Source organism: Chelonoidis abingdonii, chromosome 7 (assembly GCF_003597395.2).
Source record: "Chelonoidis abingdonii isolate Lonesome George chromosome 7, CheloAbing_2.0, whole genome shotgun sequence".
NCBI classification, from domain to species: Eukaryota; Metazoa; Chordata; order Testudines; family Testudinidae; genus Chelonoidis; species Chelonoidis abingdonii.
The window spans coordinates 73,307,074-73,330,366 of NC_133775.1; the positions used below are offsets into that span (position 1 = coordinate 73,307,074).

Sequence of the window (23,293 nt, forward strand, 5' to 3'; positions counted from 1 at the left end):
ATCCTCACACACAACTATTTCAAATTTGATGACAATATATATCTCCAGATCAGTGGCACCGCTATGGGCACCTGCATGGCCCCACAATATGCCAATATTTTTATGGCCGACTACATGCATCTGATGAAGTGGGTATTCACTCACGAAAGTTCATGCTCCAAAACGTCTGTTAGTCTATAAGGTGCCACAGGATTCTTTGCTGCTTATGCTACAACTGGAAGTGAGTTTGTAGTAGAGCTGCGGGGTTATGACTATGTTTAGAAATGAAGACACTTGTGACTGTGCTGTTGCTGTGGATGTATCCATAGTCTAAACTGGTGATTCCCCTGATTTTTTGCAATTAATGGTTTGATAGCAACTATACTTGAATACCTTAAGTCAACATAGTCATTGTGAAGGACAACAGTTAAGTCTGGGTGTGATAAATGAAGGGGAGGGGATACCTCCCTTTTATGAAACCAGCCAGGCATAAAATCCCTCTTAGTAGTGTTCTCTACTTGCTTTACCTGTAAAGGGTTAAAAGTCACTGCTTGCATAGGTAAAAGGAAATGACTGGACATCTGGTGAAAAGAGCCAATGGGAAGGCTAGAACCTTTTAAAATTGAAACAAGACTCCCCTTTTGTTTGTCTATGTTGTTCTCTCAGAGAGAAGGGATCAGGGGCGGCACCAGCACGCCAAGCGCATGCCTGGGGTGGCACGCCACAGGGGCACTCTGCAGGTCGCTGCAAGGGTGGCAGGCAGGTTGCCTTCAGTGGCATGTCTGCGGAGGGTCCACTGGTCCTGCGGGTTCGGCGGACCTCCCACAGGCGTGTCGCTGAATCCGCGGGACCGGGGACCTCCCACAGGCAAGCTGTCGAAGGCAGCCTGCCTACCTTGCTTGGGGCCGCAAAATACCTACAGCCGCCCCTGGAAGGGGCACAGACTATGCTGTAAAAAGCTTGGGGATGGGTGTGAAAAAATCATCAGAATTATACCTAGAAACTACTTGTTTACAACCCCATATATGTAAGTAGATCAGGAAATGTCTAGCAGGACACAATTAGGTTTATCCCTTTTATTTCTTTATGGCTTGTGGACTCCTCTGTGCTAACCCCAAATGCTTTTGTTTTGCTTGTAACCTTTAAATTGAACCTCAGGAAGGTTATTCTTGACACTTAATTATTGTAAGTGTTTTTTTTAAATCTAGCAATAGCCTGAGTTTCAAAAGTATTTCTCTTTCTTTTTGTTTTTAATAAAATTTACCTTTTTTAAGACCAGGATTGGATTTTGTGTCCTAAGAGTTTGTGCACATGTTGTTTAATTAGATGGTGGCAACAGCTGATTTCCTTTGTTTTCTTTCCCAGCTCTTCCCTGGAGTGGAGGGGGGGTGAAAGGGCTTGAAGGTACCCCACAGGAAGAAATTCCCAAGTGCACTTTCCTGGGTTCTCAACAGGGTTTTTGCACTTGGGTGGTGGCAGCATCTACCCTTCCAAAGTCAGAGAAAAGCTGTAACCTTAGAGTTTAATACAAACCTGGAATGGCCAGTGTTAATTTTTAGAATCCTTGCAGGTCCCCACCTTCTGCACTCAAAGTGCCAGAGTGGGGAATCAGCCTTGACACTGGGCTTAAACTACTCTCAGTTCAAATGATAACCCATTGGTCAAGTACTGATACTTCCAACTGTATTCACAAATTTCAGCATTTTAACCACCCCCAAAAGAGTATTTACATTCTACCAATGAAACATGTAGAGCTTGAGTTAGTCACATTTGTTAAATCATGGAATCACAAATAGCATATAGGTATCCTCATTTTTCATCACAAAATATGTATCCAACTCCTGACAAAGAAAAAAATAATGGATTTGACTATTACATAATAAACAGCTGAAATTAAGGATCATATCCGATTGCAGCAAAATTCATTGGGTGACTCATGCTTGGTGTAATTCTCTTGATCTTATACCAGGAATAAATGAAGCCACTGACTTTCTAGTATTTTCCCTAGTCTAAGGAATTAAAGAAATGCATAAGAACATATTCAATTGGGAAATAAATGAATTAGCCTTCCTTATAGATCAGGACTGACTTCAATGACTCACCATTCCTGACGGATTTGGTGTAAGCACTTGCCCCTTCCCTGCCTCTCCATTCTCCCAGGAGTTAGGAAAGTTGGGGCTGAAAACCATGAGATCATTCTTGGCGGTACCTTCCCCTATACACAAGCTCCGGCTCTGGCGCTGGGAATAGGACCAACTCCCCACTTCGCTCGCGCACACCACGGTGGCTTTCCCAGGCCCGCACATCACTTCCGGACCCGGGTGGCATCTCAGGCCAACATACACGACAATCACCAGCACAAACAGCCCGGACACCGAGCAAATGGCGATCATTAAAGACACGTTCATGTCAACCAAGGGCCCTTCGCTCCCGCCCCTTGGCCTCGAGTCCCATCTCACAGCCTGGGCACTCTCCACCAGGGACAGGCTGACAGTGGCTGTCGCGGACAGCGACGGCTCCCCATGGTCCTTCACCAGGATCACGAGGCTCTGGCTGGGGCCGTCCGCCTCCTCCAACGCCCGCGTCGTGCTGATCTCCCCGCTGTACACACCCACCCGGAAAGGCCCCGCAGCCCCGGGATCCTGCACTTCGTAGCGAAGCCACGCGTTGTAGCCGGAATCCGCATCCACCGCTCGGATCTTGCCCACCACGTGCCCTGCGCCGGCAGACAGCGGAACCAGCTCGGGCCCTGGCGAGCCGCCGACAGAGCCAGCCGGGGACACTGCGGGCGCGTTGTCATTTGCATCCAGGACAAAGAGCTGCACACTCACGTTCCCGCACAGCGACGGCAACCCGGCGTCCCTCGCGTTCACCTGGAACTGCAGCACTTGCAGCTCCTCGTAGTCCAAGGGCTGCAGGGCATAGATCTGCCCGCTCTCCGAGTGCACCGAGATGTAGCTGGACAGGGGCTGCTCTCCCACACTTCGCTCCACCACCGAGTAGCTCACAAAGGCGTTTTCCCGCAGGTCCGGGTCCCAGGCCGACACGGTCAAGAGATGGGCCCCGGGCGGGTTGTTTTCCTTCACAAACACCGTGTAAACGGGCTGAGGGAAAGCGGGGGCGTTATCGTTCACATCCGAGATCGCCACCAAAATGCTGCTGCTGGCCGAGAGAGACGGGGCCCCTTGGTCTCTGGCTGTCACCACGATCTTATATTCAGACACTCGCTCCCGATCCACGGCCTCCGCCAGCACCAGCGAGTGATAATTTTTAAAGGTGGAGACGAGTCGAAAGGGCAGGTTCGGGGGGATGGAGCAGGTGACTTTGCCGTTGTCTCCCGAGTCTCGGTCAGAGACGCTAATAAGAGCCACCACTGTCCCCGGGGGAGCGTCCTCCGGCACCGGCAGAGAAAGGGAAGTCACGGCCAGCTCAGGGGCGTTATCGTTCACGTCTAAAACTTCCACCACCAGCGTGCAATGTCCAGTCAAGGGGAAAGCACTTTTATCAGTTGCTTCGATTTGTAGTTCATATAAACTGATATTTTCGAAGTCTAATTCTCCTTTAAATCTTACTTCACCAGTGTTTGGATCTAGACTAAACATGTTTCTTAAATTAGGATTAAAAGAATTACTAAATGAATATGAAATGTCTTTATTAATTCCCTCATCTAAATCGGTTGCATTGAGTTTAATGATTAATGTCCCATTAGTCGCATTTTCTAACAAACGCACTTCATAGACAGATTGATTAAATACAGGCGCGTTATCATTGGCATCCAGCACCTTGATCATCAGCTGAACTGTGCCGGTGAGCTCCGGTTTGCCCCCATCAGTAGCAGTGAGTAATAAACTATGCTCAGAGGTTTCCTCTCTATCCAGAGGTTCCTTTAACAGAAGGACTAACGATTTTCTTTGCTCGTTATTTTTCTGCAAATCTACATCAAAATAGTCATTTAGGCTGAGTTTATAGGTTAGCAGAGAGTTTGTACCAATATCTGCGTCAGACGCGCCCTCTAGTGGAAATCGCGAGCCTGGGCGTCTGGATTCTGAAATAAATAGATTTTTTTCATTTACGGGGAACACAGGAGCATTGTCGTTTATATCCTGTATCTCCACTTCCACGTGAAATATCCTCAGCGGTTTGTCCACTATCACCTCCAGGTCAATGGCGCACAGGGGGCTCTGGCCGCACAGCTCTTCCCTGTCTAGTCGCGAATTAACAAACAAAACGCCGCTCTGCAAATTTACCTCAAAATAGTCTCTCCTGCCGCTGGAGACCATCCGGAACATCCGAGACACCAGCTCCGCCACCTCCAGCCCCAGGTCCTGGGCCAGGCGGCCCACAAAGGTGCCGTGTTTGGATTCCTCGGACACGGAATAACGGAGCTGGCCGCTGCCCACCTCCCAGGCCGTGTGCAGCAGAACCAGCCGCAGCAGCTGCCTGGTTACCGGGGAGTCTCGCCGGAGAAGGGCCATCGCGGACGCGGGGCGGTTCTCGTTTATAAATCAGTGACTTGAACGCCTAATTCCGTATGAATATCCTGCTGAGAGATATCTGAAAGGAATTTCATTTAAATCCAGTCCTGTCACAGGCGGGATTTTCAGTACTTCTGAGGGAGGAGCTGTGTGTTTCTTTCCTGTTAAAAAGCCTTTTTAGGCGACAGCGGCACCTTGTGTCTAAGACCTTTCCAGCTTTAAATATACAGAACATTACAGTTTTCTGAAGTTCTTTTTCTTCACAACCTATCTGAAAGATACTATTAGCACTAGTCTTAACGTACTTTGTTTGGAAACAATTGGTTGAATATGGAGATATCCTGATCTTCTTTATATAGCCGAAGGAGCAAAATAAATATGGGACACCTTAACCTTGGGAAATAGTCGTGATGTTTAAAACACAGACCTGTGGTCTAACATTGCACGTTTTTATTAGTGTGCTATAGGGGAGAGTCAAGCATTGACTGGTTAGCATATGATAATATTTTCCTATAGCCAAATAATATTATGAAACACAGCAAAGGTTTTAGTCCAAAATAGGTATCTGTGGTAAGCTACTGTTGCCTTTAAATCTTTGAATAACATTTCAGAACCTGATTCTTTACTTTTAAAATGCTGTCATAAAATTTCTTTCTAGTGACTTAATAAGCTCATATACTTTATATCTCTACATGTCTACAGAGACACTGCATACCTATAAGAAACAACGTGGAGTCCTTGTGGCACCTTAGAGACTAACACATTTATTTAGGCATAAGCTTCCATGGGCTAGAACCATATATATCCACACACACATACATATACATACACACACACACAAAATCTATCAATCAATAAAAACGTGGAAAAACGTTTAAGGGTAGTGAAACACTCATAACGCAAGCAACCTGGATTTGGTTTTGGGTTATTTGATGTGTTGTGAATGAAGCAAATTATTCAATATTTATTTGTATCCTCAGAGTTCATTGACTATCCTGTGCAAGGAGGAAGACAGACACTTTTTGAACCTCTGCCTCATACATTTCACAACCCTACCTCTTTCTCCATCCAACTTGCACAAAGAAGGAGACAATAGCCTGAAGAAAAACTTTATGTTATAATGTAACCAGAAGTTATATTATAATGGTTACATACATGGCTCAGAGCTAAAGATGTGTGGGCCCCCTTAACTTCCACATTTCCTGACTTTTCAGGGATTCTTTGGCAACCTTATAATTCCTGTGGAATTCCCTAGGTTTCTAAAAGACAAATAATATAGTAAAAAAATGGAATCATATGGAACTATTTGTTGGGCAGGAGTAGAATGGTCTGTCTTTCAAAATACCTGAGCTCAATAAGGGAAGGACTCCTCTGAAACCCAGCCTCCATGAGTGCAAAGTTGCCTAAGGAGCCTTGGCTCATTCAATGTAGATAAATAGATCCTATTAATAGATAGATATAATAAAACATGGCTGAAACCTTTCAAAGGACATATGGAATGAGACAGGCTCCTTTAGAGCTTTGTTTCTTCAGTGTTCAACTTCACAGATCATACTCTACATACCATCCACAGGTAAAATGTGAAATTCCTCTCTACTTTCTTACATATGCATGCATAGAGCGAGTGGAACATAATGAATCTTTATATTAAAGTGAACTTCCACTCAGCTATACATGACCACATACAGAGTGCCAATACAGACCATTAAAATAATTATATACAACAAAACAAAACACATTAAAACACTGCACATGTGCACAGTGTACTTTAAACTGATTTTAACTGATCAAAGCTAAGAAGACTTTTGCCAGACCTCTGAAAGACATACTTGATACTTAAAGCTTACCTCTTAGTCAAATTTAAGTTTCTACCACCTCCTGCTTAGACACTACAACTGTTCAAAAAATGTCACAAGTTTTCTTAATTATGGAAAAATATATTTTCCATTCTCTTTTCATTTGAAAATAGCTAAACCATTTTTGATCTTTCAAAAAGGAAAATGTGCTGAAACCAAACTTCCAGAATTTCAGTCCCTGAAGGAAAGTTTGGGGAAAACATAAGCAGTCAGAAAAGGCATTCGAGAATGGAAACAAATATTTTAGGTTAATTTATATATAGGTGTTGCTACATATTCCATCTATGATACGTAAACATATCTCCATAATTGACATATGTATAAAACAGGTGAAGAAGGTGTATGGTGAAGGCATTTTGAGGGCATTTTAACTGATGGGTTGTTGTTTTTTAAAAAGCACCACTATTCTTTTAAAAAATGCATTGAAATGTTTGCACTTAATTCTAAAAGTATTAGGTTCCTTTGTCCTCTTTTGCTAAAAATGAAATCATTAGACTTTTGGGTTACGGAAGGACTGCAAGAGCAGACCCCATTAAGGCTTTGCTCCAGCAAATCACTTAACAACCCAGTTAGCTTTAAGCATGTCAGTGAATCTACTCAAGAGTTCAGTGTTTTGCTGGTTGGGGCCTATATGCATAAGGAATTCAGCACATTAAAATGACTCTCCAAACAAAAGGTATTCGAGCCAATTTCTATCCCCTCTTGGTGCCAGAAAAGCACATGGACATCTGGTCAGGTCCAAAAGGAGGTATCTGTGTAGCTTAATAAGTTCTCTCAAGAAATATGGATAACTGTCTGCCTCTTCTAGTGGGATAATGATGGTATCTAGCCACCACTTGAGGCAATTTCTCTGCATTTCCATACTGCATATCAATAACATTGTCACTTGTGATTATAACCCTCCAATGTAGAACAGCACCAATCAAACACATCTATGGAACAGCGGAAATCACACATTCTTAACCATCAAAAAGTTATTGCCTCCATCCAACAACAAATAAATAAATAAACAAACATGCCAAAATGTTCTCTTTACTATGTTTACTTAATTATTTTAATTTTAATTTTTAAATCCACATTGCAATTCTTTTAAATATTCTAGGATAAAGTACTCTGTTGCGTTATTTTTAAACACAATTTTCATTGTCTTAAGCAGAAGATATCTCACTCAGAGGTTATTTGCTGATTTGCACAGAAATGGGGCTGGAAACAAATAAGATAAGGCAATTTTCTATTAAAGTTGGGTTATTTTCAGTATTCCAGCATCCATTTCTATGGAAAAGAAAGCAGACGTGAAATCTAGAAACAACTGAAAGTGACTCAAGGAAAGTGAAAAGAAATTAAAGGCAGTAGAATCCAGTCATGGTGTTAATCACATTAATCCCAGTTCTTAAACAAATCAGTTCAAAGTGGGGGAAAGGAAATAATTTATAATATATGGTGTGAAATCCCAGCTCCATTTAAGTCAAAGCAATTGACTTCAATAGAGCCAGGATTTCATCCATGGTGTTTAGTCTTATTCTTGACAAATGACACATATATTTGTTCACTTTGCTGTCCCTTATCAGGAAGAAAAGACCTTCCAAGTGATGGAAACCTGTTTCACAGCTGTAATAATACAGTTATAATAATTTTACAGCTGTATTAATTACAGTTGTAATAATACAAAAGTAAAAGAAAAAATATATCCAGTTTAAGATCATCCATAAGAAGTAAAAGCAAGGCCTATACATGTCTAATACATAGGCAACTGGCACAACCAGTATGTTTCTGTTAGTGTATCCTGTCACCAAGGATTATGACTTTAGGAATAAAATGTTGATGAATATAATACTATAATTACAGGATTCTGATGCTTACATTAATTCACTGGAACTTTGTGCGAACTAACATATAATAAAATGCTTTCTGATGGTAGCTCAAAAAGAAAAACATTAGAAATTCTCATTTTCTTTAAAATACTTCTGTGCTGCACTATAAAAAGAAGAAACATACCACATAATGAGAGAGAGAAAATGAGAAAGGGCCAATGACACCACCCATGTTTGGGAGGAAATCCAACGAGATGAAGGATGAATTTCTGGATAAAGCAAGACTAGATATCCAGAGATGAGCGCACTCATATTTCCTAGATCTACCACAGATTTTCCGCAGTCTTGGACAAGTCACTTCACTGCTCGAGTTCCCGTTTGCCGCACCAATAAATGGGATTAGTTACATATACTTCACAGGGGTATTAAGAGGCTAAATTAATTAACTGATGAAATTCATCTTAGTGCAGAAGGCCAGCACAACGTCACATGCATCTTTTAAACATATTGTGTGGCTTAAGTGGAATTAAGGGTACATCGGTCTTGTGCTTGCCTCTGCACATGGCATGAGTTTCACCTTTAAAGCAGGATTTAAGTGTCAAAGTCTTTGCACTGGAATGAAATTCACCCTAATTCTCTAAAATGCATTGACATCATTTGACGGAAGGTACTAGGGAAGTTAATAGTTGTATTATTACAGAAGTTGCTATAATAACTGCAAACATTATAATCAGCCATCAGTGTTACGAGGGATGGAATTGAGAGTGCCTCACAATCGACATATCAAGAGCAATCAGTGATGGACGTTCCCTTATAAACTTTTGAAGGAATTTATTCTCACACAAAGAAAATGTATGACCCCATTGTAAGGATATTATGACCCGAATATTAAAATGAGACATTGCTGATAGCAGGGTAAACTGTGGAGCTCATTCTACGTTTTAAATATAAATTGCTTATAACACTGTATAAAAATAGCTATACTAGTCTAGTCTTCTCTTTGTACCCCTTGTACATTTGTATATTTCATAAAGAGGAATTTAATCATACCACAATAAGAACATAAGAATGGCCACATTCGGTAAGATGAAAGGTCCATGTAGCCCAGTATCCTATCTTCCGACAGTGGCCAATGCCAGGTGCTTCAGAGGAAATGAACAGAACTGGGAATCATCAGGTGATCCCTGTTGTCCATTCCCAGCTTCTGGCAAAGTTTAAAGCACTGATATCACCCGCCAACAAAAAATATGAAAAGATTATTCTAAATCACAGCCGCCACACTACCAATATTTTTCATGATCTCAACTGTGAATCTTACGAGAAAAGCAACTTTTAATATTGGATTGAAAGGTCAAAACATTCATATTAAGTATCCAACACAAACATGGGTTTCCAGAAATTTGAACATTATTAACACCTGTGGATGAAGTCTGAATATTGTTATTTCAAAGGCACATGTTCTAAGTGCCCTTAAAATACTACTGGAAAACATGTATAAGCTAGTGGAACAGTGTTAAGGGGTTGAAAAATATAAAGAGAATTCCAGATAAAATAAAGTTTAAAAATGCATTGCTATATTCTTTGTTAATACAAACTGAAATCACTACAAAGATTACCTATTCAAAGTCACTCGGCAAGAAGGAATAATTCCATATCCAGGACTTCCGCTACATACACACCATATTTATGGGGAAAATACAAGTCATTTAATATTAAATATACCATACAGAACTTCAAAATCCACACCCAGACACTACTAGCATATTTAGAAAAATTGTGTTCAGTTACACAGAAGTTACAAGTGTTCTGGAGGTGCAACAATATTTCACTAACCGTTCCATAGACACTGGACGCCATCGCTTGCTGTTTCTCCTTCTCCCCGTTCTCTGTAGAGTTAGGAAAGTTGGGGCTGAAAACCATGAGGTCATTCTTGGCGGTGCCTTCCCCTACACACAAGTTCCGGCTCTGGCGCTGGGAATAGGACCAACTCCCCACTTCGCTCGCGCACACCACGGTGGCTTTCCCAGGCCCGCACATCACTTCCGGACCTGGGTGGCATCTCAGGCCAACGTACACGACAATCACCAGCACAAACAGCCCGGACACCGAGCAAATGGCGATCATTAAAGACACGTTCATGTCAACCAAGGGCCCTTCGCTCCCGCCCCTTGGCCTCGAGTCCCATCTCACAGCCTGGGCACTCTCCACCAGGGACAGGCTGACAGTGGCTGTCGCGGACAGCGACGGCTCCCCATGGTCCTTCACCAGGATCACGAGGCTCTGGCTGGGGCCGTCCGCCTCCTCCAACGCCCGCGTCGTGCTGATCTCCCCGCTGTACACACCCACCCGGAAAGGCCCCGCAGCCCCGGGATCCTGCACTTCGTAGCGAAGCCACGCGTTGTAGCCGGAATCCGCATCCACCGCTCGGATCTTGCCCACCACGTGCCCTGCGCCGGCAGACAGCGGAACCAGCTCGGGCCCTGGCGAGCCGCCGACAGAGCCAGCCGGGGACACTGCGGGCGCGTTGTCATTTGCATCCAGGACAAAGAGCTGCACACTCACGTTCCCGCACAGCGACGGCAACCCGGCGTCCCTCGCGTTCACCTGGAACTGCAGCACTTGCAGCTCCTCGTAGTCCAAGGGCTGCAGGGCATAGATCTGCCCGCTCTCCGAGTGCACCGAGATGTAGCTGGACAGGGGCTGCTCTCCCACACTTCGCTCCACCACCGAGTAGCTCACAAAGGCGTTTTCCCGCAGGTCCGGGTCCCAGGCCGACACGGTCAAGAGATGGGCCCCGGGCGGGTTGTTTTCCTTCACAAACACCGTGTAAACGGGCTGAGGGAAAGCGGGGGCGTTATCGTTCACATCCGAGATCGCCACCAAAATGCTGCTGCTGGCCGAGAGAGACGGGGCCCCTTGGTCTCTGGCTGTCACCACGATCTTATATTCAGACACTCGCTCCCGATCCACGGCCTCCGCCAGCACCAGCGAGTGATAATTTTTAAAGGTGGAGACGAGTCGAAAGGGCAGGTTCGGGGGGATGGAGCAGGTGACTTTGCCGTTGTCTCCCGAGTCTCGGTCAGAGACGCTAATAAGAGCCACCACTGTCCCCGGGGGAGCGTCCTCCGGCACCGGCAGAGAAAGGGAAGTCACGGCCAGCTCAGGGGCGTTATCGTTCACGTCTAAAACTTCCACCACCAGCGTGCAATGTCCAGTCAAGGGGAAAGCACTTTTATCAGTTGCTTCGATTTGTAGTTCATATAAACTGATATTTTCGAAGTCTAATTCTCCTTTAAATCTTACTTCACCAGTGTTTGGATCTAGACTAAACATGTTTCTTAAATTAGGATTAAAAGAATTACTAAATGAATATGAAATGTCTTTATTAATTCCCTCATCTAAATCGGTTGCATTGAGTTTAATGATTAATGTCCCATTAGTCGCATTTTCTAACAAACGCACTTCATAGACAGATTGATTAAATACAGGCGCGTTATCATTGGCATCCAGCACCTTGATCATCAGCTGAACTGTGCCGGTGAGCTCCGGTTTGCCCCCATCAGTAGCAGTGAGTAATAAACTATGCTCAGAGGTTTCCTCTCTATCCAGAGGTTCCTTTAACAGAAGGACTAACGATTTTCTTTGCTCGTTATTTTTCTGCAAATCTACATCAAAATAGTCATTTAGGCTGAGTTTATAGGTTAGCAGAGAGTTTGTACCAATATCTGCGTCAGACGCGCCCTCTAGTGGAAATCGCGAGCCTGGGCGTCTGGATTCTGAAATAAATAGATTTTTTTCATTTACGGGGAACACAGGAGCATTGTCGTTTATATCCTGTATCTCCACTTCCACGTGAAATATCCTCAGCGGTTTGTCCACTATCACCTCCAGGTCAATGGCGCACAGGGGGCTCTGGCCGCACAGCTCTTCCCTGTCTAGTCGCGAATTAACAAACAAAACGCCGCTCTGCAAATTTACCTCAAAATAGTCTCTCCTGCCGCTGGAGACCATCCGGAACATCCGAGACACCAGCTCCGCCACCTCCAGCCCCAGGTCCTGGGCCAGGCGGCCCACAAAGGTGCCGTGTTTGGATTCCTCTGGCACGGAATACCGGAGCTGGCCGCTGCCCACCTCCCAGGCCGTGTGCAACAGAAGCAGCCGCAGCAGCTGCCTGGTTACCAGGGCGTCTCGCCGGAGAAGAGCCATCGCGGACTACTTAGAAACCAGCGTTGTCAGTGAGAGAACGCGCAGAATCCAAGGAATGAGGAGGATGCGTTGCAGGTTTGAAAACAGTTTAATAAAATTCAGTTGTTACATCCGGGACTCTGCCTGATGCGCTGAAAGGCCGGATTTTCAGAGCTTCTGAAGGAGGAGCTGTGTTTTTTCTCCTGTTTAAGTGTCTTTTTAGCCGACAGCGACACCTTGTGTTTCAGCCCTTTCCGTAGTTTATAACTTCCAAACTATGTCTTCTTTAATCCAGCGAGTTCAAGCATACGGTTTTCTCATCTTCTCTTCCTCCCCCTTTCCCTTCGCCCGCCAAGTTATCACGGAAGAGATCCCTTCGAACTTTATTTCGTTCGGTGCTCATGATAGGAGCTAATATTTGCCAACAGACAGAAACATTATAATCTTGCCTCTATAGCTGAACCACCAAAAGAAGTCTGGGGTTCCTTACTTTTAGAAAGGCGTTTTAATCGTTTCCCTTTCAGATCTTTAAAGATGTCATCACTTGATCCTGCACTACCTTCTAATGCACTTCCACTGACACACACGCATCTACATCTTAATATCTCTATATCTTATGTTTATCTGATAGAGAGATACGTAGCTACCGTTATCTCCGACTCGGACAGACCACAAAATATTGAAAGAACATGGAGGTTTGAAAGGAAAGCGTTCAACTCTCAGGAAATACCAAATTCATCTCCCTCGTGAATATTCACGTAGATTCTGCCATTATTATTGTATTACATCGTTAGTTGATTGGTCGGATGGTTGGTTGGACTGGCTTCTTTACGTCATTCAAGGTGAAATTCTGTGTATAGAAGCATAGTTTTATTTTGAAGGCTTAAATTACTTAAATTGTGCATTGCCCTTGAGCTGGTTTTCCTCAAGTGCCTAAATGTTTATTTACATCAGTGCAGAGGAAACGTGGCACTCAGTAAATATGGGAGCTGTTTAATATTTATTTTTATTCTTATTGTTTTGCCAGTTACTCTCTGCCTTACCTGCAGATTATTATTCTACACAGAGTGAGGGCGATTTTTTCTAGACTTCTTCCTCATTCACTTCACAACCTTTTTAAACTGCAGAAGAAACCAATCGCAGTATTTAATTAAAGACTGCATTTTAATGCATACGCATAGGTGAGCACAGTTATCGATGTGTTAGAAACCTGAATGTTGACATTTCCCGATTTTTGAGTGCTTCCTTTTGCAATCTTAGTGTTCTTCAACATTGTTTTAATGGAATTTCCTACGTTTTTCAAAAATAAAATTGACAAAAACAAATAACTTCCATTCTCTTTTTAGGCAGAAATGAAATGCCTTGGCCTGTACAATATGTGCACTCTCTAAAACTAGGGCTTATCTGGAGCCCTGCCTCACACAATATATAGATTAGAATGTACATAATGAGGTATGACTATACCCTCATTACATACATAACTTCAGATTTCACGTGGGATTTCAGGGCTCCTTTACAGCCCTATCTTTATCGGCACACACTTTCGCAGACCACATTACATAAACACTTTAATATTAAATGTTAAATTCTTCTTAACTTTCTTACACATGCACGTCGAGAGCCAGTAGAACATAAGTGATACCGGATACTAAAACAGAAAGTATCAATTACATGCACACATTTACACAATGCGAACGGAACATCAGGAGATCATTAGAAAGAAAACAGCAACCAGTGCATACGGTCAAAGTATGTTTCCCAACCCTTTTTAAAGTCAGCAAATCTCAAAACCACTTCAACAGATCACTGAAAAGCACATATGCCCCCCCCTTTAAATTTAAAGATTTGACAGACCACTTATTTAGGAACTAGAGCTGTTTTCAGAAATGTTACATATTTAAGGAAAATAATAGATTTTACTCTGTTTTTATGTAAAAACAATCCGTTGTAACTATCTTTTGCTCTCTACTTTGACTAAACCTGCAATTTAAACTAAAAAGGTAAAAGTTTGAGCAGGTTATAAGCAACTGGAAAAGACTATTGAGAACGCAAATGTTTAGGCAACTTAACTACAGGTGTTTGTAAATACTTTGCTGTATATATATAATAATAATTGTAGGCAATATCAGTAAAATAGTATAGCTCAATCTGAAGACTAGTTTTGGTCTTGGGCTATGTTACTAGAACCAAAGGCTAAGGCGATATTATAAACTTATTTTATATGACACCATTTTTAAAAATTGATATTATTTGAGACAGTGACTATTTCTTTCCCTTTTGCATTTTTGTATGCACTATAATCTAGTGCACCCATGTGCGATTTGTTTTGCTTTACACTTGTCTATTAGAAGCTTGGGATGTACAAAGAAGGCGGGAGCAGACCTATTTAATGCTCAAATAATTCAGCACATTAGAACGGCTTCTCCCATGTTGAAGGTATTGGCACCAACTTTCATCCACTCTTGGTGACAGGAAAGACAGGTCAGCTGGTCAACTCCTCTCCCTAGCAGGAGACAGCAGAGGAGATTGATAACTTCTCCTTTTACATTGTTTTATTTTTTAATGCAGTTTTTTTGTACATAATTCTAAATCTGTAAGTTTAACTTTCACGATAAAGAGATTACACTACAGTACTTGTATTAGATGAATTGAAAAATACTATTTAAAATATTTCTTTTGGTTTTTTTTTTTACAGTGCAAGTACTTGTAATAAAAAAAATAAAGTGAGCCCTGTACACTTTGTATTCTGTGTTTTAATTGAAGTCAATATATTTGAAAATGGAACAAGTTTGTACAGCTGTCTGTCTCCACCTGGCGGATAGTTAGAGTATATATAGTCACTGTGTCAGTACATTTTTTTTGGTTGTTTCAGTCACATGCCAATAAAGTTATCAGAAATTCAGGATTATCTTCCAATGTATACCATGCTTACTAACGGCACAAATTAAATCAGTCATATCGTGTATCGAAAAACTGTTCGAAGTCACAGCTAGCTAGCTACACACCACCCAAAAAATGTTCCCTACATACAAAGGGAAAAAATAACAAGATAAATATATTAAGATGTTCCCTTTATTATTTTTGTTTATTTCCTAATGTAGTATCTTTTCCACTTTGTAATTCTGTTAAATTTACTAGGCAAAACGAGATGCATTCTGTAACTATTTCTTCCTAAAACAACTCTTAGTTCTCTGAGCACAGGATCTCTCACTCTTAGTAGTTACTTGATGACTTTCTGTAGAAACGAAGGTATAAAAATACGTTACTGTAATTCTTTTTTAAAGGTTGTAAAACCACTGCATTATTTTCTATGTTCCAGAATCCATTACTATTGAAAAAGAAACCAAAATGGAATCTGAAAACCAAAAGCTGGAAATGACTCATAGAAAGGAAGTTAAATAACCATTGTTCATTTTTAAATAAAATCCAAAAGAAGCAGTTCATCATAATGAATGGTATTTTGTAAGATTCTCGAAGACACACACTCATTCAGCTATTTACTTGTGCATTATCAGGAAATGGAGAACTTCCAAGTAATAAAATCAATGTAAAAGCTAAAAACACAGTGGTAAACAAAAATTGAGCTATTATAAAATCTGTAATAAATAACATAAAATAGGGCTGTCAAGAGATTTTAAAAATGAATTGTGATTAATTGCACTGTTAAACAATAATAGAATACCATTTATTTAAATATTTTTGAGTATATTCTACATTTTCAAATATATTGATTTCAATTAAAACACAGAATACAAAGTGTACAGGGCTCATTTTATTTTATTTTTTATTACAAGTACTTGGACTGCAAAAAAAAACCCAAAAGAAATATTTTAAATAGTATTTTTCAATTCATCTAATACAAGTACTGTAGTGTAATCTCTTTATCATGAAAGTTAAACTTACAGATTTAGAATTACGTACAAAAACACTGCATTCAAAAATAAAACAATGTAAAATTTTAGAGCTGCAAGTTCACTCAGTCCTACTTCTTGTTCAGCCAATCACTCAGACAAACAAGTTTGTTTCCATTTTCAGGAAATAATGCTACCCTCTTCTTTTTTACAATGTCACCTGAAAGTGAGAACAGTCATTCACATGGCACTGTTGTAGCCGGAATCGCAAGATATTTACGTGCCAGGTGCACTAAAGATTCATATGTCTCAACCTTCAATCACCATTTCAGATGACATGTGTCCATGCTGATAATGGGTTCTGCTTGATAACAACCCAAAGCAGTGCAGACCAATGCGTGTTAATTTTCATCATCTGAGTCAGATGCCATCAGCAGAAGGTTGATATTCTTTTATGGTGGTGCAGGTTCTGTAGTTTTCACATCAGAGTGTTGCTCTTTTAAGACTTTTGAAAGCATGATCCACACCTCATCCCTCTCAGATTTTGGAAGGCACTTCAGATTCTTAAACTTTGGGTCGAGTGCTGTGGCTATCTTGAGAAATCTCACATTGGTACCTTCTTTGAGTTTTGTCAAATCTGTAGTGAAAGTGTTCTTAAAATGAACTACATGTGCTGGGTCATCATCCAAGATTGCTATACCATTAAATATATGGCAGAATGCAGGCAAAACAGAACAGGGGACATACAATTCTCTCCCAAGGAGTTCAGTCACAAATTTAATTAATGCATTATTTTTAATGGGCATCATCAGCATGAAAGCATGTCCTCTGGAATGGTGGCTGAAGCATAAAGGGGCATATGAATGTTTAGCACATCTGGCATGTAAATATCTTGCAAGGCCAGCTACAAACCTGCCATGCAAATGCCTGTTCTCACTTTTGGGTGACATTATAAATAAGAAGAGGGCAGCACTGTTTCCTGTAAATGTAAACAACCCTTTTTGTCTTAACAATTGGATGAACAAGAAGTAGGACTGAGTGGACTTGTAGGCTCTGAAGTTTTACGTTGTTTTGTTTTTCAGTGCAGTTACGTAACAAAAAAATCTACATTTGTAAGTTACACTTTCACAACAAAGATTGCACTTCAGTACTTGTATGAGGTGAATTGAAAAATACTATTTGTTTTGGTAATCATTTTTACAGTGCAAACATTTGTAATAAAAATATTATACACTTTGATTTAAATTACAACACAGAATACAATATATATGAAAATGTAGAAAAACATCCAAAATATTTAATAAATTTCAATTGGTATTCTGTTGTTTAACAGTGCGATTAATTTTTGAGAGTTAATCGCATGAGTTAACTGCAATTAATCAATAGCCCTAAAATAAAATCCTGTACCTTTTTTATAATAGGTACACCCAGGTATTTCTCACTAAGATGTTTCTACTGGTTTATCCCAAAAGCCATAAAGAATACTTTAGAAACAGAAAAATTTAAAATATGGGTATATCGTTACATTCATTTGGATGCTTCCCTAGATTCTCTGGACTCTTTAGTATGAAATCTCTTTCAAGTGCTTTACGTTGATGGTCTGGAAAAGACCAGCATAAAAACTCAAAAAAAAAATTGGTAAACACTTCTGAACTGCATTTGAAAGAGAACAAATAACATGTAATAAGCAGGAGAGAAAATAATAAAGGAAAATTGGAATCACCAAATTTCAGAGGAGATCCAACGAAAGGAAAAATGATTTTCTAGGCAAGAAGCAAGACTGGCAGCCATGAATTCTATACTGTGTTTCTGTATCTGTTGCAAACCTTCTGTAACCTTGGACACCTCACTTCACTGCTCTAGGTCTCAGTTTTCCCACAGAAGTAAGGGGATAATTGCATGGTGAGGAGTAATTGAGAGCCAGCACCCAGACTGTTCACCAGTCATGTCCCACTTCAACCCAATTTTGAAGCTTTAAGATTCAATTAGAATGGGTTTTCAGTGGGAATAAAGCCGGAATAAAGCGTTACATTTTAACTCATCCTAATGCTTTAAAATGTTTTGGCTTCTTCAGATGGAACGTATTAAACCATTCCAAAGTATTGTTCTTCACGGTGTCGTCATCATCAATGGAACTATCAGTCAAGAAGCATATAAAGAGCCATGTCTAATAACAAAAATTATAAGGAAGTAATTCTTGGAGGAATATTCCCCAGGCAAAGAACACTTCTTCTTCATTAAAAAAATAGTGTTTCTCATGGAATTAACAGCGCAGATGGTGCTACTAAAAAAAGAGCAAACAATAGCCAATACAATTGCAAATTTAAATGCATAATATTATATCCTTTGGCTTTAATCCATTCTAACTGACATATTTCGAATTTCATTCGAACGCTACTAAAAAAGCACTTATGTTTAAAAAACAGTATCCGAAGTACCTACCCAAAAGCAGCACACGGAAAGTTGGATCGCTAAAAAGATTCATTATTCGTTATCCAAACATGCATTTTACAAAAATATAAATTCATTGGAGAATCACTACTAACTACTTTAAAATAATCTTCAGTGAGATCCTGAAAACAATGTATTGTGGCGGGAAATATTATTTAACCAACCGTGCCGCATAGATTGGGTGTCTCCTTCGCCCCGTTCTCTGCACAGTGAGGGAAGTTGGGGCTGAAAACCATGAGATCATTCTTGGCGGTGCCTTCCCCTACACACAAGTTCCGGCTCTGGCGCTGGGAATAGGACCAGCTCCCCACCTCGCTCGCGCACACCACGGTGGCCATCCCCGGCCCGCACATCACTTCCGGACCCGGGCGGCATCTCAGGCCAACGTACACGACAATCACCAGCACAAACAGCCCGGACACCGAGCAAATGGCGATCATTAAAGACACGTTCATGTCAACCAAGGGACCTTCGCTCCCGCCCCTTGGCCTCGAGTCCCATTTCACAGCCTGGGGAATCTTCACCAGGGACAGGCTGACAGTGGCTGTCGCGGACAGCGACGGCTCCCCATGGTCCTTCACCAGGATCACGAGGCGCTGGCTGGGGCCGTCCGCCTCCTCCAACGCCCGCGTCGTGCTGATCTCCCCGCTGTACAAACCCACCCGGAAAGGCCCCGCAGCCCCGGGATCCTGCACTTCGTAGCGAAGCCACGCGTTGTAGCCGGAATCCGCATCCACCGCTCGGATCTTGCCCACCACGTGCCCTGCGCCGGCCGACAGCGGAACCAGCTCGGGCCCTGGCGAGCCGCCGACAGAGCCAGCCGGGGACACTGCGGGCGCGTTGTCATTTGCATCCAGGACAAAGAGCTGCACACTCACGTTCCCGCACAGCGACGGCAACCCGGCGTCCCTCGCGTTCACCTGGAACTGCAGCACTTGCAGCTCCTCGTAGTCCAAGGGCTGCAGGGCATAGATCTGCCCGCTCTCCGAGTGCACCGAGATGTAGCTGGACAGGGGCTGCTCTCCCACACTTCGCTCCACCACCGAGTAGCTCACAAAGGCGTTTTCCCGCAGGTCCGGGTCCCAGGCCGACACGGTCAAGAGATGGGCCCCGGGCGGGTTGTTTTCCTTCACAAACACCGTGTAAACGGGCTGAGGGAAAGCGGGGGCGTTATCGTTCACATCCGAGATCGCCACCAAAATGCTGCTGCTGGCCGAGAGAGACGGGGCCCCTTGGTCTCTGGCTGTCACCACGATCTTATATTCAGACACTCGCTCCCGATCCACGGCCTCCGCCAGCACCAGCGAGTGATAATTTTTAAAGGTGGAGACGAGTCGAAAGGGCAGGTTCGGGGGGATGGAGCAGGTGACTTTGCCGTTGTCTCCCGAGTCTCGGTCAGAGACGCTAATAAGAGCCACCACTGTCCCCGGGGGAGCGTCCTCCGGCACCGGCAGAGAAAGGGAAGTCACGGCCAGCTCAGGGGCGTTATCGTTCACGTCTAAAACTTCCACCACCAGCGTGCAATGTCCAGTCAAGGGGAAAGCACTTTTATCAGTTGCTTCGATTTGTAGTTCATATAAACTGATATTTTCGAAGTCTAATTCTCCTTTAAATCTTACTTCACCAGTGTTTGGATCTAGACTAAACATGTTTCTTAAATTAGGATTAAAAGAATTACTAAATGAATATGAAATGTCTTTATTAATTCCCTCATCTAAATCGGTTGCATTGAGTTTAATGATTAATGTCCCATTAGTCGCATTTTCTAACAAACGCACTTCATAGACAGATTGATTAAATACAGGCGCGTTATCATTGGCATCCAGCACCTTGATCATCAGCTGAACTGTGCCGGTGAGCTCCGGTTTGCCCCCATCAGTAGCAGTGAGTAATAAACTATGCTCAGAGGTTTCCTCTCTATCCAGAGGTTCCTTTAACAGAAGGACTAACGATTTTCTTTGCTCGTTATTTTTCTGCAAATCTACATCAAAATAGTCATTTAGGCTGAGTTTATAGGTTAGCAGAGAGTTTGTACCAATATCTGCGTCAGACGCGCCCTCTAGTGGAAATCGCGAGCCTGGGCGTCTGGATTCTGAAATAAATAGATTTTTTTCATTTACGGGGAACACAGGAGCATTGTCGTTTATATCCTGTATCTCCACTTCCACGTGAAATATCCTCAGCGGTTTGTCCACTATCACCTCCAGGTCAATGGCGCACAGGGGGCTCTGGCCGCACAGCTCTTCCCTGTCTAGTCGCGAATTAACAAACAAAACGCCGCTCTGCAAATTTACCTCAAAATAGTCTCTCCTGCCGCTGGAGACCATCCGGAACATCCGAGACACCAGCTCCGCCACCTCCAGCCCCAGGTCCTGGGCCAGGCGGCCCACAAAGGTGCCGTGTTTGGATTCCTCCGGCACGGAATAACGGAGCTGGCCGCTGCCCACCTCCCAGGCCGTGTGCAACAGAAGCAGCCGCAGCAGCTGCCTGGTTACCAGGGAGTCTCGTCGGAAAACAGCCATCGCGGACACGGGGTGCGGGTTTATAAATCAGTTTTTTTCTGAGCGAACCGCAGAGTCCAGTTAATGAGGAGGATGAGGTACCTTTGAAAACAGTTTATTTAATCCAACCCTCTCACATCCGGGAGAGCCCTCCTGATACGTTGACAGGCAGGGTTTTCAAGTCTTCTGTGGGAGGAGCTGTATATTTCTTTCCTGTTGAAAAGTCTCTTTAGACATCAGTGACACCTTGTGACAGAACGTGTAAATACAACAGCGAAGATTTTTCACCATATATGTCTTTTCTACTTAATCACGACTTTCATCTTTCACTACTCTGCTAACAAAATTTCTTTAAGGAATTTTTACTTATTTTACATCAATGCATTGGGCAGTAAAATATATTTTCATCGTTTTGGGAACGACTGACAACTGATTGTTTAATGTGTAATTTTTTATAATATTCATATAATAATATTTATATTTTCTTATCTCCCAGTCAGACATATAAGTAAATCAACTGTTAAACTTAATTTTGAAGCCACAATTTAAAAAAATATTTTTTCTCCCAATTTCACTTCAACAGTTCCTCTACTGGTTCCATAATCTCACATATTTATCATGGGGAAAATATTTGTTAGTAAATAGTGATGTCAGAAATTCACTCCCATCTTTAACCAGCCTCATAGTTCTGTGAGATATTAACTATGAAATTTGACTTAATATTTACAAGATAGATACCAGGACAATACTGTCCATTCCTCACTGATTAAAACTATAAAAAGGGTAAGTTTTCCCATCTTTTTCAATAGTCTTGTGAAACCTATGAAAGTTTATATATGTGTTTTGGACTTGCTTGCTTGCTTTCTAATTTCAACAAAATTAATGAATAAAATCTGCACAAACTGAAACTAATGTCCAAATCAAAATTCACTACTCCCACTCTAAGACATGGTCCGCACTACAAAGTTAGGTCAATGCAAGGCAGCTTACATCTATCTATTTGTGCATGCATCCACACATAAGTTGGTCTCCCACCACTGTAAACACCTTGTTACACTGACATAGTAATACCACCTCCCTTGTGGCATAGAGCCATGAATGATGTACTTAAGTCAATGCAGTGCATGTATAGACACTATGTTACTTATGTCGATCCTAACAGTCCTCCAGCAGCTGTCCCACAATTCCAGATACTGAACACTTTGATCACCATTGTGAACTTCACTGCTTGTGGTCATGGAAACCAAAATCTCTTCCCTGCCCTTTAAAGCCCTGAAATTTTTTGAAATTCTGTTTCCTGACTGCCCAGCTTGGTGAGCACACCTACAAGTTCTCCACTGTTGAGTGCAACTGCCCAGCCAACCATACCGGCAACATGCACCAGACGCACTCCTGCCTGGAGTAGACAGGAGATATTGGATCATCTGGGAAATGGGGAGAAAAGGCTGTGCAGTCACAGCTCTGAACCAGCCATAGAAACATCTATGAGCAGATTGATCAGGGGATGCAGGAGAAGGTCTATGACAGGGCTCAGCAGCAGTGCCACATGAAAGCCAAGGAGCTGTGGTAGGCATACCAGAAGATTGGGGAGGCCAATAATTGATCTCATGCCATGCTGCAGACCTGCTGTTTTTACACAGAGCTGCATGCCAGACTCAGCAGAGACAACACCACAGCACTGTGGATACCTCCAAGAAGCCTGAGTCACAGGCCTGTCATGTACAGTGAGGAGAAAAAAGTGGTGGAAAAGTAAAAGGAGGAGGGGCATGAGAGACAGGCAACAGGGGGATCCAGCTACACAGCATGCCAGGACCTGTTTTTGACACCACCATAGTACAGCCATTTCAGCCGTTTGAGCACAGATGAACTTGATGCAGGAGAAGGAAACTTGGGTAAGTGTGTAGATAAATTTTCAATTACAAGGATGGCACCCCCAAAGAAGCAGGACACAACATTTGGCTTTTAATTAATATACTTGTGCTAGAAGGGGTAGTGGTACAACCAAGAGAAGTAAGGCTGCTATCTGCTTTTCTTTCCCATCCAAAGTTAGGCAGGACTGGGGGGACCTATCGAGCAGTTAGTTTATGTTCACAGGTATGTCCCTCTCTCTCTCCTGAGAGAACTTGATGAAACTTTCATGGAGGTACTCTGCAATCCTCTGCCCAAAGTTTCTAGGGAGGGCTG

At 42.5% G+C, this 23,293-nt stretch overlaps 3 protein-coding genes across 3 annotated transcripts in view; all 3 read right to left on the bottom strand.

Moving 5' to 3' along the window:
• LOC116829416 (protocadherin alpha-3-like) overlaps positions 1-23,293 on the bottom strand; it is a 226,228-nt gene that overhangs the window by 181,249 nt on the left and 21,686 nt on the right. The window lies entirely within an intron of this gene.
• Positions 2,070-4,454, bottom strand: LOC116837394 (protocadherin alpha-3-like). The gene has a single exon (XM_032801736.2). The coding sequence runs from the start codon at positions 4,452-4,454 to the stop codon at positions 2,070-2,072; it is 2,385 nt and encodes a 794-aa protein (XP_032657627.1).
• On the bottom strand, positions 9,699-12,408 carry LOC116837410 (protocadherin alpha-3-like). Its single transcript, XM_032801765.2, has one exon. The coding sequence runs from the start codon at positions 12,325-12,327 to the stop codon at positions 9,748-9,750; it is 2,580 nt and encodes an 859-aa protein (XP_032657656.1). The 5' UTR covers positions 12,328-12,408; the 3' UTR covers positions 9,699-9,747.

Coding starts and splice junctions, on each gene's coding strand:
- LOC116837394 (XM_032801736.2), bottom strand. CDS start 4,454: ATGGCCCTTCTCCGGCGAGACTCCCCGGTAACCAGGCAGCTGCTGCGG.
- LOC116837410 (XM_032801765.2), bottom strand. CDS start 12,327: ATGGCTCTTCTCCGGCGAGACGCCCTGGTAACCAGGCAGCTGCTGCGG.